Raw genomic sequence first — 14,741 nt, forward strand, 5'->3', positions numbered from 1 at the left:
AGGGAGACTCTCAACCAGTGGGCCACCAGGGAAGTCCCCAGTTCTCCTTTTTAATTCCAGCGTAGGTGTCACTGTCTAACCAACCACATAATTTGCTTACTTATTTTATGCTTTGTCCAAGCAACCTACCGTGTAAATTTCACAAGAGCAGAATATGGTGGGTTTTGTTCCCTGTGGTGGATGCTGTCTATGCTGAGTCCCCATCATCCCTTGGGCACTCCTCCCAAATGCACTGGGACCCAAGGACTTCCTTCTTCAAGATCCCCTGGGGCTCTCCCTGTGCCAGCCAGCGCCAGCAGGCCGATGGGCAGAAATCGCAGGGGAGTTAACAACCCCAGGAACAGCCCTCAACCAAACACAGGGGAATAGATGGGTAAGTACTCCAGCTTCCTCAGCCCTCTAGTGGATCAACTGAGGTGTGTCCTCCACCATCTCCAGCAGGATTTTAGCCCTGGCTTCCCCTGTAGCTCAGTTGGTAAAGAATCTGCCTACAATGCAGGAGACCTGGGTTCGATTCTTGGATTGGGGAGATCCCCTGGAGAAGGAAATGGCCACCCACTCCAGTAGGCTTGCCTGGAGAATCCCATGGATAGAGGTACCTGGCAGACTACAGTCCATGGGGTCGCAAGAGTCACGACTTAGTGATTCAACCACCACCACTCAGGGCAGTAACCTGCTCAGGATCACACCCTGTGCCGGTTCCCCTCCCTTACCTGTCTCACTTCCTCTCTCCTCTGTCTGCATTTCCTGAAATCACTTCCCAGATAAACCTCCTGCACTTAAATCCATGTCTCAGGGTTTGCTTCTGGGAAGCCCAATCTAATATACTCAACTCAACTGACTTCGCCTAAGTGAACAGAACAGTGCCTGCCACAGAGTAGGTGCTCTATGAATATTTGTTGCTGAAGGCTGTGAAGTCAAACAGTAATGAAATGATTTTTAGAAAATGTGGAAAAAGACACTTCCCCAGAGGTAAGATCGTTTACGTTTAAGATCCTTCCCTCGTCTTTTTCTCCATGCATGTAAACATACATGACAATTACCACTCTAAAAAGGGAGGCGGTGACATGCTTCCCAGGTGGCGCAGTGGTAAAGAGTCCACTTGCCAATGTAGGAGACATGGTTTCGAGCCCTGGGTCAGGCAGATCCCCTGGAGAAGGAAATGATAACCCACTCTTGTATTCTTGCCTGGACAGAAGAGTCTGGCGGGCTACAGTCCAGGGGACTGCAAAGACTCGGACACCGCCGAGCGGTGGACCAGTGCACAGAGCACAGGCCAGTGACATGAGCTGGGATCCCAGCCCTGCCCCTGGGCAGGTCATCTTCTTCGAGCATCAGCTCCTTCATCTGTCAAACGCTGGGAAAAGGACCTGTGTTTGTGGGCTGGCTAGAAGGAAGACTAGGTCATTAACATCCCTACTGCAGTTCCCACCACGAAGAACTCCTCAGTGCTCCCTAATTCTAGGTAGCTGATTGCTTCTTTTCCAGATAATAATAAGGCTCCTGCATGGATTTCCAGCTCCCATCTCATCCTCCACATGGCCTGGGGGACAGCAGGTGAGAAAGTTTCAGGTGCCAGCTCTTAACGATCCTGTGGACCTCTGCCCCAGCTTAAACACAGCGGGAGGCAGCAGAGACGGAGAGGGGCAGAGACCTTCCTTTGCATGTCCCCTCCAGTCCCACGCTGGGCCCTGGGAGCTCCTCTGTGGGGTCCCCCCCGACTGCCCCACAGGGAGGGACAGGGGCAGGCAGAGCTGGGAGCGGAGATTCTTGCAGTGGGAGAAAGGAGGGGAGACATGAGTCTTTCCTCTCCCTGGGACTGCCCATTTTCTGGCCTTTCCTCATCGCTTTTTAGAACAAACCAGAAAAATTCTGCCATTTTTGTGAAGGATCATTATGAAAACTATTCAGGAACATGAAAAAAATGCCTAGAATACATTAGAAAGATAAATAAACAGGGATGTAATTGTCCCTTGTGTCTATAGGAATGGTAAAATTATGTAAGTAGATCAGGCCTAGAAGGGAAGAGGAAGAAAATACAAGCTGTTTCTTTTTTCAGAAGCGGCACATTGTGGAGAAATATTTTTAATTCTTATTTTAAATTTTAGTAATGTGGTTAAAGTGTTTATATAATAATGTGGTTATAGTGTTTATATATGATAATATCAATTAAGAAAATTAAAAGGAAAGGAATTTCACCAATGGAACTGAAATAGGACCCCTGCCCACTGGATTCTCCCAGCAAGGTAGGGGGACAACCACCCCACTCTCTGCTCAGCCATGGAGACAACTTCATCTCATAGCTCCAGCTATGAAAAGTGAGCTGGCATCAACAGTTTAACACCCTAGGATACTGTTAAATGTAAAATGCTGGTTATAAAACAGTATTATAGTGTGATTCTAATTTTCTAAGAAAATATAACTCTCTCTCTCTCTCTATATATATATATATATATATATACACACACACACACATATATGTTCTTAAAAAGATAAGAAAGATATACATCAAGATGTTAACAGTGATCATTTCTGTTATTTTCTTCTTGTATTTGACTTTCTAAACTTTTTACCCTAAACGTGACTCACTGTTGGAATAAATATATGATGTGAAAAGGCTACAAAATAGTATATGGAGTTTAATTCCATTTTATTAATACAATAAGTATTTCATGGGTAGATGCACAGGAAAAATCCTAGAAGGCTATATACATATATACACATATAGGGAAAGGCACCCCACTCCAGTACTCTTGCCTGGAAAATCCCATGAACAGAGGAGCCTGGGAGGCTGCAGTCCATGGGTCGCAAAGAGTCGGACACGACTGAGCGACTTCACTTATCACTCACTTATAGTTATATAAATTTTAGGGCTTCCCAGGTGGCTTAGTGATAAAGAATCTGCCTGCCAACAGGTTTGATCCCTGGGTTGGGAAGATCCCCTAAGGAAATGGCAACCCATCCAGTATTCCTGCCTGGAGAATTCCATGGACTGAGAAGACTGGTGGGCTACAGTCCATGGGGGTCGTGAAGAGGGGACACGACTGAGGGACTGAGCTCTGCATATAAACGTTACATATAATGAGATAATGATGTTCATTTTTCAGGTCACAACAGTGAATCTCAGAGTCTAAGGAGTAAGTGATCAACATCAGCCTAGAAATTTGCTTTCTGCTTTCCAACTGTCTCCTCGCCCACACCTGTCGTCTCGGTAGGCCTTTAAAGGAAATCCCTTTGCTGATCATTCGGCGGGATTTGGGGACAGAACTAAAGGAAACATCTGTGCCCAAGCTGCCATCTGTACCCAGATGTCTATACTCCCTATTCCACAGACTAGTCCCATATCCCATTTGCTCTTCTCGCCCAATACTTCAGCCTCTAGTCTTTCAACTGTATGTCACAAGATCCTAGTCCTTCATTTATTTGCCAAGGTACTCAGCACCAAACTTTCCTGGTAGCTCAGATGGTGAAAAATCTGCCTGCAATGAAGGAGACCCAAATTCGATCCCTGGGTGGGGAAGATTCCCCTGGAGAAGGGAATGATGACCCACTCCAGTATTCTTTCCTGGAGAATTCCATGGACAGAGGAGCCCGGTGGGCTACAGTCCATAGCGTCACAAAGAATTGGACACAACTGAGAAACTAACACTTTTACTTTCAGAACCAAACAGGTGCTCCAGACATGGCTAGACCAGCCAGAGCATGAATTTTCCACAGGGGATTCCACTGGTACAGCTGGGCCTGGCAATGCTCAGTAAATGCTCACTCCATGCTAGGCATGGTGGATCACAGGATCCCTGGAGGCCAACCTTTTAATCCCTTTGGGAAAACCAAACACACCATGTGAAACATTAAATGCCAATGACCATTTCCTCAAGTGGGATATGATTGCAAAATTAGCAGAATGAAAAGAACAGAACATTCAGAAGATTCCAAGCTGACAAGTACTGCATCTTAAAAAGCAGACTACAGAATTGATGGTAACTATAGAAAACAGAGAAAAACATGTACAAAAATATTAGCAGTGATTATTTTTGGGTGGTGGGAATGTGATTTTTTCATACTTTTAAAATATCTTCCATTATTTCTGCAACAGATTTGTTTATTTATTTTTGGCTACACGGGGTCTTTGCTGCCGGGTATGGGCTTTCTCTAGGCACGGTGGGCAGGGGCTGCTCTCCAGTCTCAGCGCGCAGGCTTCTCACTGTGATGGCTTCTCTTGTTGCTGAGCATAAGCTCCACGGCACCAGGGCTTCAGTGGTTGCAAGACATGTGCTCAGCAGTTGTAGCACATGTGCTCAGTGGTTGCGGGTTGTGGGTTCTAGAACTCGAACTCAGTACTTGTGGTGCACAGGCTTAGTTGCCCTGAGGCATGCGGAATCTTAGTACCCAGACCAGGGATCGAACTCAGGTCCTCTGCATTGCAAGGCAGATTCTCAATCCCTGGACCTCCAGGGAAGTCCCAGATTTACAGTACTTTCAAAAATTAATTAAGGGTGGTAAAAATATGTTATAGGGCTTCCCTGGTAGTCCACTGGTTAAGAATCCACCTGCCGATGCGGGGGACGTGGGTTCGATCCCTGGCCCCAGAAGACTGGGACCAGAGCAAATAAGCCCATGTGCCACAGCTACTGAGCCTGCGCCCTAGAGCCTGAGAGCTGCAGGTACTGAAGTGCGTGTGCCAAGAGCCTGTGCTCCACAACAAGAGAAGTCACGGCCGGGAGAAGCCCGAGCACCGTAACCACAGAGTTGCCCCCACGTGCTACAAGTAGAGAAAGCCCACGCACAGCAACAGACCCAGTGCAGCCAAAAATAAATTAATTATATAAATACAGTTTTTAAAGGTTTAAAATGTTGGTATATCACAAGTCATATTGTCTGTAACTACCTAGTACCATCGGTTACTAGTCAGTCTCACCTAGTCTCATTCCCTTATCTATTAGATGACCTCCTCCCGAAGGAATTAAGTGATCTGACTAGTCACGTAGGGAATAGGTAGGACCTACTAATGCGTCCGTGAAGGCTTTTATCTACCGTCATGGACAAGGCCATTTGGGCCGATCAGCAAGTCATGCATTGGGACTTCTCTGGTGGTCCAGTGGCTAAGACTCTGTGCTCCCAATGCAGGGGCCTTGGGTTCAAATCCTGGCCAGGGAACTAGATCCCCCACGCTGCCATGAAGACCCGGCACAGCTAGATAAATAAATATTTTTAAAAAGTCATGCATTTTTGGAGACCCTGGCTGGGGTGGGCAAAGGGGAACAGACAAAGAGTTGAGACCTCAGCAGAGGCGTGGGGGTCTGACAAAGATGGGGCTCCCACTCTGTTACATAACGGCTGTGTGACCCTGGGAAAGGCCCTGCTCCCCAATCTTCAGCTTCCTTATCGCGGAAGGCAATTTTGACTAAAAAGCCAGCAAAATACGCCTTCTCTGTGCACAAGTAAGTTCCCAGCCCCATTCACCTGGAACCCTGACGAAGGTGGACCGTCAAGCTGTATTCCTAGGTGACACTGTGTCTAGAGCAAATGAGCCCTGATTGGTAAACTCTGTCTAGACGGGAAAGGCCTATGAAAGAACTATCAATGATTTATGGAAAAACCGCAGCTTGAGGCTACCCCGAGTGCTGTGAATCTTGTAACTGGTCACTGCCCTTGCTGGAATCCTGGAGACCTGGTTTATGGGACTTACAATTGTAGGATGTGATGCGAGTTCCCGCCCTCGGAGGTCTCATTCTTTGTACCTGGGAATGTCATCCGGGTGGGCAGGGGAATAGCTCTGGACACAGCCTGGTCCCTATGACAAGGGTCCCCCACCTCCAGGATCTAAGGACTGCTGACCTGAGGTAGAGCTGATGTAACAATAATGGAAATTAAAGTGCACAGTAAATGTAATGTGCTTGCGTCATCCGGAAACCATCCTCCTCGCCCCTCCCACCACCCCACCACCCATGGAAAAATTGTCTTCCATGACACCGGCCCCTGGTGCCAACAAAGGCTGGGGACCACTGCCCTCTGAGAAGTCTTGGTAATGAGAAACACCTTGGTGATGAGAAGCTGCCCCCTGCTGGCACACTGCCTCTCCTGTCCCTGCATCCTTCGAGGTGAAGCCCCACCAGGGACGGCCTGTTTGAGTCTCGTGAGTCAGTCTGGCGGAGCCAAGAAGGCCCCCAGAGTGGGTACTGTAGAGGGAAATAACAATACCCACCTCCTGGTGTGTGAAGACGAAAAGATGGTATATAAACAGAAGTGCTGTCAGAGGACATGCTGAGCGTCAGCCCCCTCTCGCCATCCCAGAACAAGTACCTGTCTTTGGGATCTTCCACCCGTTTTTTCCTTGGTGGAGAAAGACTTGTCTCTGGCTTCCAATCCGAACAGTCAAGCCCTTTTTCCTTCTTCTTGGCTTTTACTCTTTCCTCTCCTTTTTCTCCTTTGGGGGTTGCTGGGGAGTCTAAAAACAGAATCATGACATTGTTCCTCAACTCACTCTGTCTCAGCCAAACCCTAGACTCTGGGGGAGAAAGGAGCGAAGGGCAGGGACTGGGGCAGCCTCACCCCTCTCCCAACAAATGCACATTTACACACAAATGCACATACAATGTGCACATGTGGGTGCAAGCTCAAGCTCACCAAGGGGACAGAAAGATATCTCCGCACACCAATGTGTACATACAGATGTGTCCACACACATGAAGCACAGAGAAATACACACATGGGGACACAGACACGAAAGCTCGCCCGTCTACAAACCCCACATTTGTGGAGCAGACAAACCCTGGCACTGCCACTGGGGGTCGTAGCTGAGTCATCAACAGCCACACTCTGGGTACCTGCTATAAGCCAGCACCCAGGCGCGGGGAGAAACACTCGGCCCCAGGGACCCTGCCCCCTCACCCAGCAGCTGCTTCCAGTTCCTGATGAGGACTTTGGCCAAGGCCACCACCTCCTTGTTGGAGCAGTGCTTGCGGACCCCGTTCACGGCGACTCCAATCCTGGTGGTCTGCAAAGGGAGGTGGTCAGGAGCCAGCCTGGGAAGGCAAGACCTGCTCCAGGGCACCCATCCCCTTGCCCTGGCCCAGGCTCCCCAGGGCTTCAGCCTGGAACTGTGGCTGAGGTTATCTCCCTGACTTTATAATGGACCTGCTGCCCTGAGAGAGGTCAGTGCCCATGGCCCGGCCCTCGACCTGCAGGGGTATCTGCAGCTTTGAAGTAAAGCTGGGGTGGCGGTGGTGGCAGCCACAGGCCTGGCTGGTGCCCAGGACTCCTCCCTGTTCTCTGCCCTCTGGTGTCCTGGAGTTCAAATTTCAGCCTAAGACACAACTCTGGCTACTTTACAGCTTGGGTATGTGCTAACTTTTCAGGGCCAAGAGCTTCTGGTAGAATTTTGGAGGCCACATGGGTAACACATGGAAAATGCAAAAACGAGGGGGCTTTCACCTCTCCCAGAGACGCTGGCCTCCTGGATCCCAGAGACCTCAGGTCTTGGGAACTTAGGGGTTCAAAGAAAGCGGGTCAGTCTTGTCCCCAGACCCAGAGGGCCCCAAGAGCTCAGAAAGCTTCCGTTGCCATCTGCAGGCTTCTGTTCCCACACCTGGAGTACCTCAAGACCCCCCTGCTGCCTTCCCTTCAGAAGTCCCCCCCGACCCCCTCCTGGGAGGGCTCCCCATGAGGGTCTTTCCTTCCTGCACAAGGACGCCCTCCTGCCGCCGGCACTGCCCCCGGGGGGCTGCCCATCGCCACCCACCTGGAGCAGCTGGATGGACATCTGCCAGCTGTTGAGCTTCTTCAGGAGGTCCAGGGCCCCTTCCTGTGGGAGGCCACAAGGGGAGGGCTGAAGCCTGTGGGGTCTGCCGGGCCCCTCTCTGACCATCGCGCAGTCTTGGTGGGAGGGAGGGCGGCAAGAGGTAAGGAAGGCGGCTATTCCAGTGACAGATCCAGGCAGACAAGCAGTCAAAGGAGAGGCGAGGAAGAGGAAGAGAGAAGCACCAGCTTCCGCCCCAAACCAGCTCTCTGACTTCACCTCCCGCCACCCATCTGGGTTCCAGCCCGTCTGAGCGGGGTCCAGCCCTACCCACTCACCCTGACCCCTGACCCTGCTGTTCTACTGGGAATGCTCTCTCCTTCCCCATCTCTTCCTCTAAAGTTAATTACCTCATGGTTTACCTTCACTTCCCAACTCTGACCTTCTGTAGGTTGAGGACTGCAGCTTATATTTTATTTTTTAAAAACAGCTTTATTGGGGTATAACTGACATACACTAAACCACACATATTATAAGCTACAATTTGGTGAGTTTTGATGTACATCCATGAAGCTATCGCCACAATCAAGATAAGAACATAGTCAGGGAGTTCCTTGGTGGTCCAGGGGTTAGGACTCTGCTTCTACTGCAGGGGACATAAGTTCAATTCCTGTTTGGGGAAATAAGATCCTGCAAGCTGTACAGTGCAGCCCAAAATAAACATAGCATCCCCGACATTTTCCTTGCGCCCCTTGGTAATCTACCCCTCTCTGCACCCCCAACCCCAGGCACCACTATTCTACTTTCTTGCATTTTTAAGGATTTCACGGAATGTGCCTGTAACGGGCCTTTTTGGCTGGCTTCTTCGCTCGGTGTTGCCATGCTAAGGTTCTGTGCCCACTGCTGTGCAGAGCCACAGCTCCTTTCTGTTACTGGGTTGTTTGCCGCTGTGGGCAGAGGCCACAGTTTGTCGGTCCATTCACCTGTGAATGGCACTGTGCTGCGGTTTCCGATTTGGGGCTGCCGCAAATGAAGCAGCTGGGAACATTCGAGTTTTTGTGAAGATATGTACTTTCCTTTTCTCTTGGGTAGAGAGGACTGTGTAATCTCTGAGACCTCTGGGTTCAGCACACAGCCCAGTGCTCCCCGAGTGAATGCATAAAGCGGAAAGCAGAGGCGGGAAGGGGAAGAGGGAGGAGAAGACAAGAGATGCAGGTGTGGAACCTGCTGGTTGCCAGGCCCTGAACCACCCCGTCCTCTTTCGGTCTTCTCTGTCTTCCACCCACTTCCTAGAAGCCAGCCCCAGCCTCCCGTCCTGAGATCAGGTCCCTGGGAAGCACCAGCTGACCGCGTCCTGTATGCCCTGTGCCCTGGCCCCACTGTGCAGTACCAGCTGCCAACCCCTACCCTACCAGGCTTCCGGGGTCATGTCCCCCAAGTGCCCTCTGTCAGTCCTCAGTCTCCCTTAGAACTTGGGTTCATAGTATGTTTCAGAGGAATGACTTGCAGATGTGTGTGCATGTGAATTTGTGGGCATATAACTCTGCATGTACTACTAATTAAAGGCTTATTATCTGCTGGGCACGGTTCTAAATATTTTACATGCATGATCTCCTCTGACTCTCGAAATGATTCTATGAGATAGGTCCTATTACTATTCTCATTTTTAAAGAATCAAGATCCCATTTTCACAGAAGAGAAATCCAAGAAACAGAAGTGAATTTTTGCTCAATGTTATAAGGAACTGAGCTAGGATTCAAACCTTTTGGGTTTGACCCACTATACAACCATGCAAGTAGGTATGGACATGGGTCTGGCGAGACGTCTGCAGTCATGAAATATCAACATGGGTAAGTGCAGTGGTATGTTGGTAAATGTTTAACAGCAGGTTCTCAAAGGGAAAAATTGATTTGTAGTGTTCGTCAGTTTCCGTGGCGTCAATATTCTCCCTACAGCAATGTCAAGCTAGAGTAAGCTGTCATTGAATTGAAGGAGACATTGGGAAGAAATGAGTGATACAGACCATATTGATATGCTGTGCTGTGCTTAGTCTCTCAGTCGTGTCTGACTCTTTGTGACCCCATGGACTGTAGCCCACTAGGCTCCTCTGTCCCTGGGGATTCTCCAGGCAAGAACACTGGAGTGGGTTGCCTCGCCCTCCTTTAAGGGATTTTCCCAACCCAGGTCTTCTGCACTGCAGGTGGATTCTTTACCATCTGAGCCACCAGGGAAGCCCAAGAATACTGGAGTGGGTACCCTATACCTTCTCCAGGGGGTCTTCCCAACCCAGGAATTGAACTGGGGTCTCCTGCATTGTAGGTGGATTCTTTACTAGCAGAGCTACCAGGGAAGCCCCATATTGATACAATACAGTATAATAAATAGCCTCCAGACCATAGATGACAGAAAAAAGTAATAAAATAATAAGGAAGTGATGACTCTGGAGTATTTATGACATTTGTTTTCAACATAATATAATTGTAAGCACATAGTTTAATGTTAAAAACAATTGCTGTACTTAACAACTAGCTTGCAAAATCCCTGAAAGTTCAACAATCAACATTAAGTCAGTTCCAGCTCACCACTGGGTGTGTGCCTGTGTATGTCACACTGTATATATAACTGGGTCATGTTGGAGAACAGCCATGCATGCCGGTTGTAGCTGAACTCACAACGCCATGGGCAAATGTTGCCAGGCACGTCTTTTGGCATGTACGTATGGGACATGCAGCCAGCAGTATCTCCAGTTCAGGTGGGGAGCTGCTGTGTGTATGCCGCTCAGAGGACTGGGCTGACGGAAAAGTCCGTTCAGGTTTTTCCAAAAAAGCTGTCATGGAAGCCCGAACGAACTTTTTGGCCAACCCAATATAATGTGTCTATTTGTCTTTGTGGGATGACGTCTGTGTCACAACCCGTCTGGACACGTAAGTGCAGCTGTTTGCTACGTTTATAGCTTTGCACGTCGGGGCACAGCTTACGGTGCACACACACATGTTTACACGTTTAAACATGTGTACAGTTGTCTTTATGTCTTTTTCTGAAAATATAATGGTCAGTGTGTCAGTCATGTCAGGGTCAGTAACCACATCTGTCATGCGTTATTTATGTTCACAGTTGCTCGTTTAACCACACGGTGTGTGGCTGCATGTAGCTATGTCTGTGTGTGTGATTGTGTGGCATTTTGCTGTATGTTTGAGGCTGGTACAGAAGGTATGCGCTTACAGCGTCTGACAAAAGCCCTAAGTTGCTAGGACTTCAGTAACTGGCAGTAAATCTCGGGCCTGAGCTGCAACGTGGAAGATCCGTCTTCTTACAGGAAGTGTGTCCTCCCCCTAACCACCACTGGGCGGGCCCACTTTGGCTCCCAGAACAGGCCCCACCTTTCTAGGTTACATGCCCAGAGCTCTGTGCCCACCCAGATGCTGCCAAGAACCCAGGCGCAGACGTGGCTGCAGACCGGCTCTGTGCTCCAGGGACCCTGTGGCCAGACTTGCATCTTTCCTGGAGAGAGCTCTGAGTACTTCCACAGGACTCCTTGCCAAAGGACACTACTTCTTCCCATTTCACAGAAGAAGAAATCCAGTGCTAGAGAGAGAAAGCAGAGTGGTGGGTCTAGAGCCATGAAAGGGGTGAGGGGAGGCCAGGGCAGGTCCCTTCCTCCGCAGCCACTCTGCCTCGTCTCAGGTCTCCTAAGCTTCCCACTCTTGCCCTCTCACCAAGAGGCCTAGAATCTCCTGGCCCAAGTCGGGGGTCAGTAACCGGCAGGGCTGGGACAACTTGTCTGATTGAGGTGGGATCTAGTTCAGGAGACCCAGGCTGGGGTTTGCCACGCGCAGCTGAGTCTGATGACCTGAGGCTCAGTTTCACTGACTTTGGGGCATCCTGGAACGGAGACTCCTTAAAATCTGCAGGTTTCTGCATTTCCTCTGGCTGAGCAAAAGCACGTGTCACTCTCTGAGCCTTCCCAAGCGCCAGCCCAGATCATCCTAAGGGTTTCACTGTCTTCCACCCTCACCATCACCAGCAGAGACCAAAAAAAAAATCCATTGACGATCCTTCCCAGGAGGTAGGTCATCTCATCTCACAGATGAAGAAACTGAGGTTCTGGTCTTCACATGGACACCAACTCAATACTGCCCATGTCTTACTCGAGGGCTCCCTGTCACCCCATGGATCCAGCAACCCCTCCCTTGTCCCTGCTCTAAAGGCACCCTTAGGGTCCGGCCCTTTCCTGAGCTTCTAAGATTACAGAGTGTGTTGATATTCAAGTCCTGCTTCCGAACGTTCCCCTGGATGGCAGGAGGAGGAGGGTTCTGGGACAGTGTCAAAGGGGAGGGGGGACCGCCTGCCAGGCTACCCTCCCAGGCTACCCTCTCCTCTCACCCTACTCTGGGTGAGTCCCAGCCCTCCCTGTCCCAAGGCCAAGTTTGCTCGGCTAGGAATCGAGCAGCAGCCAACTTGAGGCAAAGATCACGGGAAGGATCAAATATTAACTTCAAGCCGGGCACTGAGCGCTCAGGGACCCGCAGGTAGGGCTGCCAGCCCTGATTCTTCTCAACCTCCTGGCTCCGCTGTCCCCGCCGCCGCCGCCCCCGCCCCCAGCCCTGGCCGCCAGCCGGTCCCCGTTTCCCCTGCCCGGCGGGCCCCCTGGGCGCAGCGGCTGCGCCCGACACCTGTTAGGCCCCCGCCTGGGGCCCGGGCCCCACCCCGCGGCCAAGGAAAGCGAGAGTGGCCAACAGCTCCTGGAGCCTCTAGCCGTGCGGCTGCGGGAACCCAGGCCCTTGGCTCTTTCTGGGCCAGCTCCACTCCCGGGGTGCGGGGTACACATGGCTCAGCAACCCTCATCAACTCAAGTTTCTTCCCACTTCTCGGGTCACCCAGGAGTCCTTCCCACCCCTATCTCCGGGTCCCCAGTCCCGCGGTCGCCAATGCTCCCCCCCGGGCTTTTGCACACGCAGAGTCCAGAGGCTCCGAAAGTCTTTTTCCAGCTCCTGTCTCCCATTCTTTCCCGGGCCCCGCACGACCTACCCGGGGGCCCCCAACCCTGCAGGTCCAGACGGACGTGCACAAGAAGCCTTCGGGTCTTCGGGGGCTGGCTTGGTGCTCCCCCAATCCCCACCCGACGGCCCCCACACCTCACCCCCGGCGCCACGCACACGCCCACCCTGAGATGCCAGTCTTCCCCCCCCCCCGGGGCGCGGAGCCCGGCCCCAGCCGCGCCTCCCTCGGGTCCCCGAGTCCCGCGCGCGCGCGCCTCCCGGGCGCCTGGCCAGCACGCGCCCCTGGGACTCCTCGGGCTCTCCCGCGCCGCGCCTGTCCCGGGGCGGGGGGCAGGGGTTGCAGCCCGAACTCTGCAGCCTCACCGTCTTCTTCCTGGCCACCATCTTCTCCAGCTTCTTGGCGATCTTTAGCAGCTCCTCTTCCTGGCCCATGTTGGCCCGCGACGCCCGGCGGGGCTAGGGGCGCAGGGGCCACAGCCGGGCTGCGGGGGGTGCCGGAGGCGTAAAAAGGCAGAGGGCGCGCCAGCCGCGCGGGCCCCAAACACACCCGACACACACGCCCGGCGGGGGCGGGGCTCCCCCCACACCCCCCCCAACCCCTCTGCCGCGGGCCTCCCGACGTGGGGGAGGGGCGGCGTGCACTAAATATAGACTTCAAGGACTCGCCCGGGCAAAGATTGCCCGCGCCAGCCAGCCCGGCCTCCCCGGGAGAGGGACAAGGCTGCGAGAGCCCGGCCGGTCCTGGAGGGGCGGGGTGGGGGCCCTGGAGCGGAAGGAAGATTTGGGAAGGAGGGCGCTCCGGAGAGTGGGGGCGGCCGTCGAGGCGAGGAGGGCTCCTCTCTGCAACCACTGCAGCTCAAACCCGGCGCACCTAGTTCGTGCCGATGCCCAGGTGGAGGCAATTTTGTATACTCGAATCCCCTTATTTTTACATGATCGTGAAATCCAGTTCTGGCCCATCTCCGTGCTCACTCATTGGTGCACACGGCCTGCGCACATGTGTGTGTATCCAGGGCCACCGTGGCCTTCAGTTTTGTTTGTTGAAGCGAGGTTTTGCGTTTCTGGTCCGGGTGAGGGCTTGGGAGATCCCTAAGTGCGCCTGACTTTGAGAACTTTGGATCCAGATGAGTGAGTGCCCTTTATTTACTCAGGGTCTGCACGCTCCCTCCCCAAGGAGATTGGGTCTGGAAACAAATTTGTGCCCCCACAGCTGTGCACACGTTTGTGTTCCTGTGGAAGGACCCTCCAGTGCCCCCAGCAGACCCACATCCCTCCCTAAAGGAGTGGGTTTAATTGATAGAAAATGATCTATGCGTGTGCGCAGTGTGTGTGTAAGGGTGTTTATGGGCCGGGAGGGGAGTCAGGGAAAATGGTTCACGGTGTGTGGGGTGTGGGGAGTTGTAGCTGGGGGTGTTCAAGGGAAATATCCAGACTTTCCTGAGAGAACCTTAGAGAATGGATGACTGAGGGACTCATCTGGCTTCTGATGACAAACTGAAATTAAAATACGTGATCACAGTTCAGACATACAAATGTGGAGTTGGGTAGCCACTGAGGATCTGGTATCAGACATATCTCTGCACCATTCAACACTTGAACTTTCAGGACTTCCCTGGCAGTCCAGTAGTTCAGATTCTGCTTTCATTGTAGGGGGCATGGGTTCGATCTTTGGTTGGGGAACTAAAATCTCATACACCATGTACTGTGCAGCCAAATAGAAAAAAAAAAAAAAAAGATTAAACAAAACCCTTAAGCTCTCTTTGAACTGTACCAGCTCCAAGAACATCACCAGAGTGCTCAGAACAATACCTGCCAGCTGCAAACCTTTTTGTCTCAAGGTCTCCCCTTATAATTATGTAACCATTTTGGACCACAACCAATCTTTACTTCATAAGCACCTTTACTTCTGGCTAGCTGCAATTGTAATTCCTGATAAACAGCTCATGTAACTGACTATAACTTTGCCATTTTCTCCTTTATACGCCTGCCCCATTTTGAAGTCC

The 14,741-nt window shown here is 51.6% G+C and overlaps 1 protein-coding gene across 1 annotated transcript in view; it reads right to left on the reverse strand.

Moving 5' to 3' along the window:
* TCEA3 (transcription elongation factor A3) overlaps positions 1-13,291 on the reverse strand; it is a 49,102-nt gene extending 35,811 nt beyond the window's left edge. The window contains exons 1-4 of the mRNA XM_040229650.1: positions 13,102-13,291; positions 7,742-7,804; positions 6,892-6,997; positions 6,304-6,448 (exon numbers count right to left, since the gene is read on the reverse strand). Coding sequence (XP_040085584.1) covers positions 6,304-6,448; positions 6,892-6,997; positions 7,742-7,804; positions 13,102-13,170 — 383 coding nt within the window. The 5' untranslated portion in view covers positions 13,171-13,291. The remainder of the gene's footprint in view (positions 1-6,303; positions 6,449-6,891; positions 6,998-7,741; positions 7,805-13,101) is intronic.
* Positions 13,292-14,741: the final 1,450 nt, after the last annotated feature.

Source organism: Oryx dammah, unplaced genomic scaffold (assembly GCF_014754425.2).
Source record: "Oryx dammah isolate SB20612 unplaced genomic scaffold, SCBI_Odam_1.1 HiC_scaffold_27, whole genome shotgun sequence".
NCBI lineage: Eukaryota > Metazoa > Chordata > Mammalia > Artiodactyla > Bovidae > Oryx > Oryx dammah.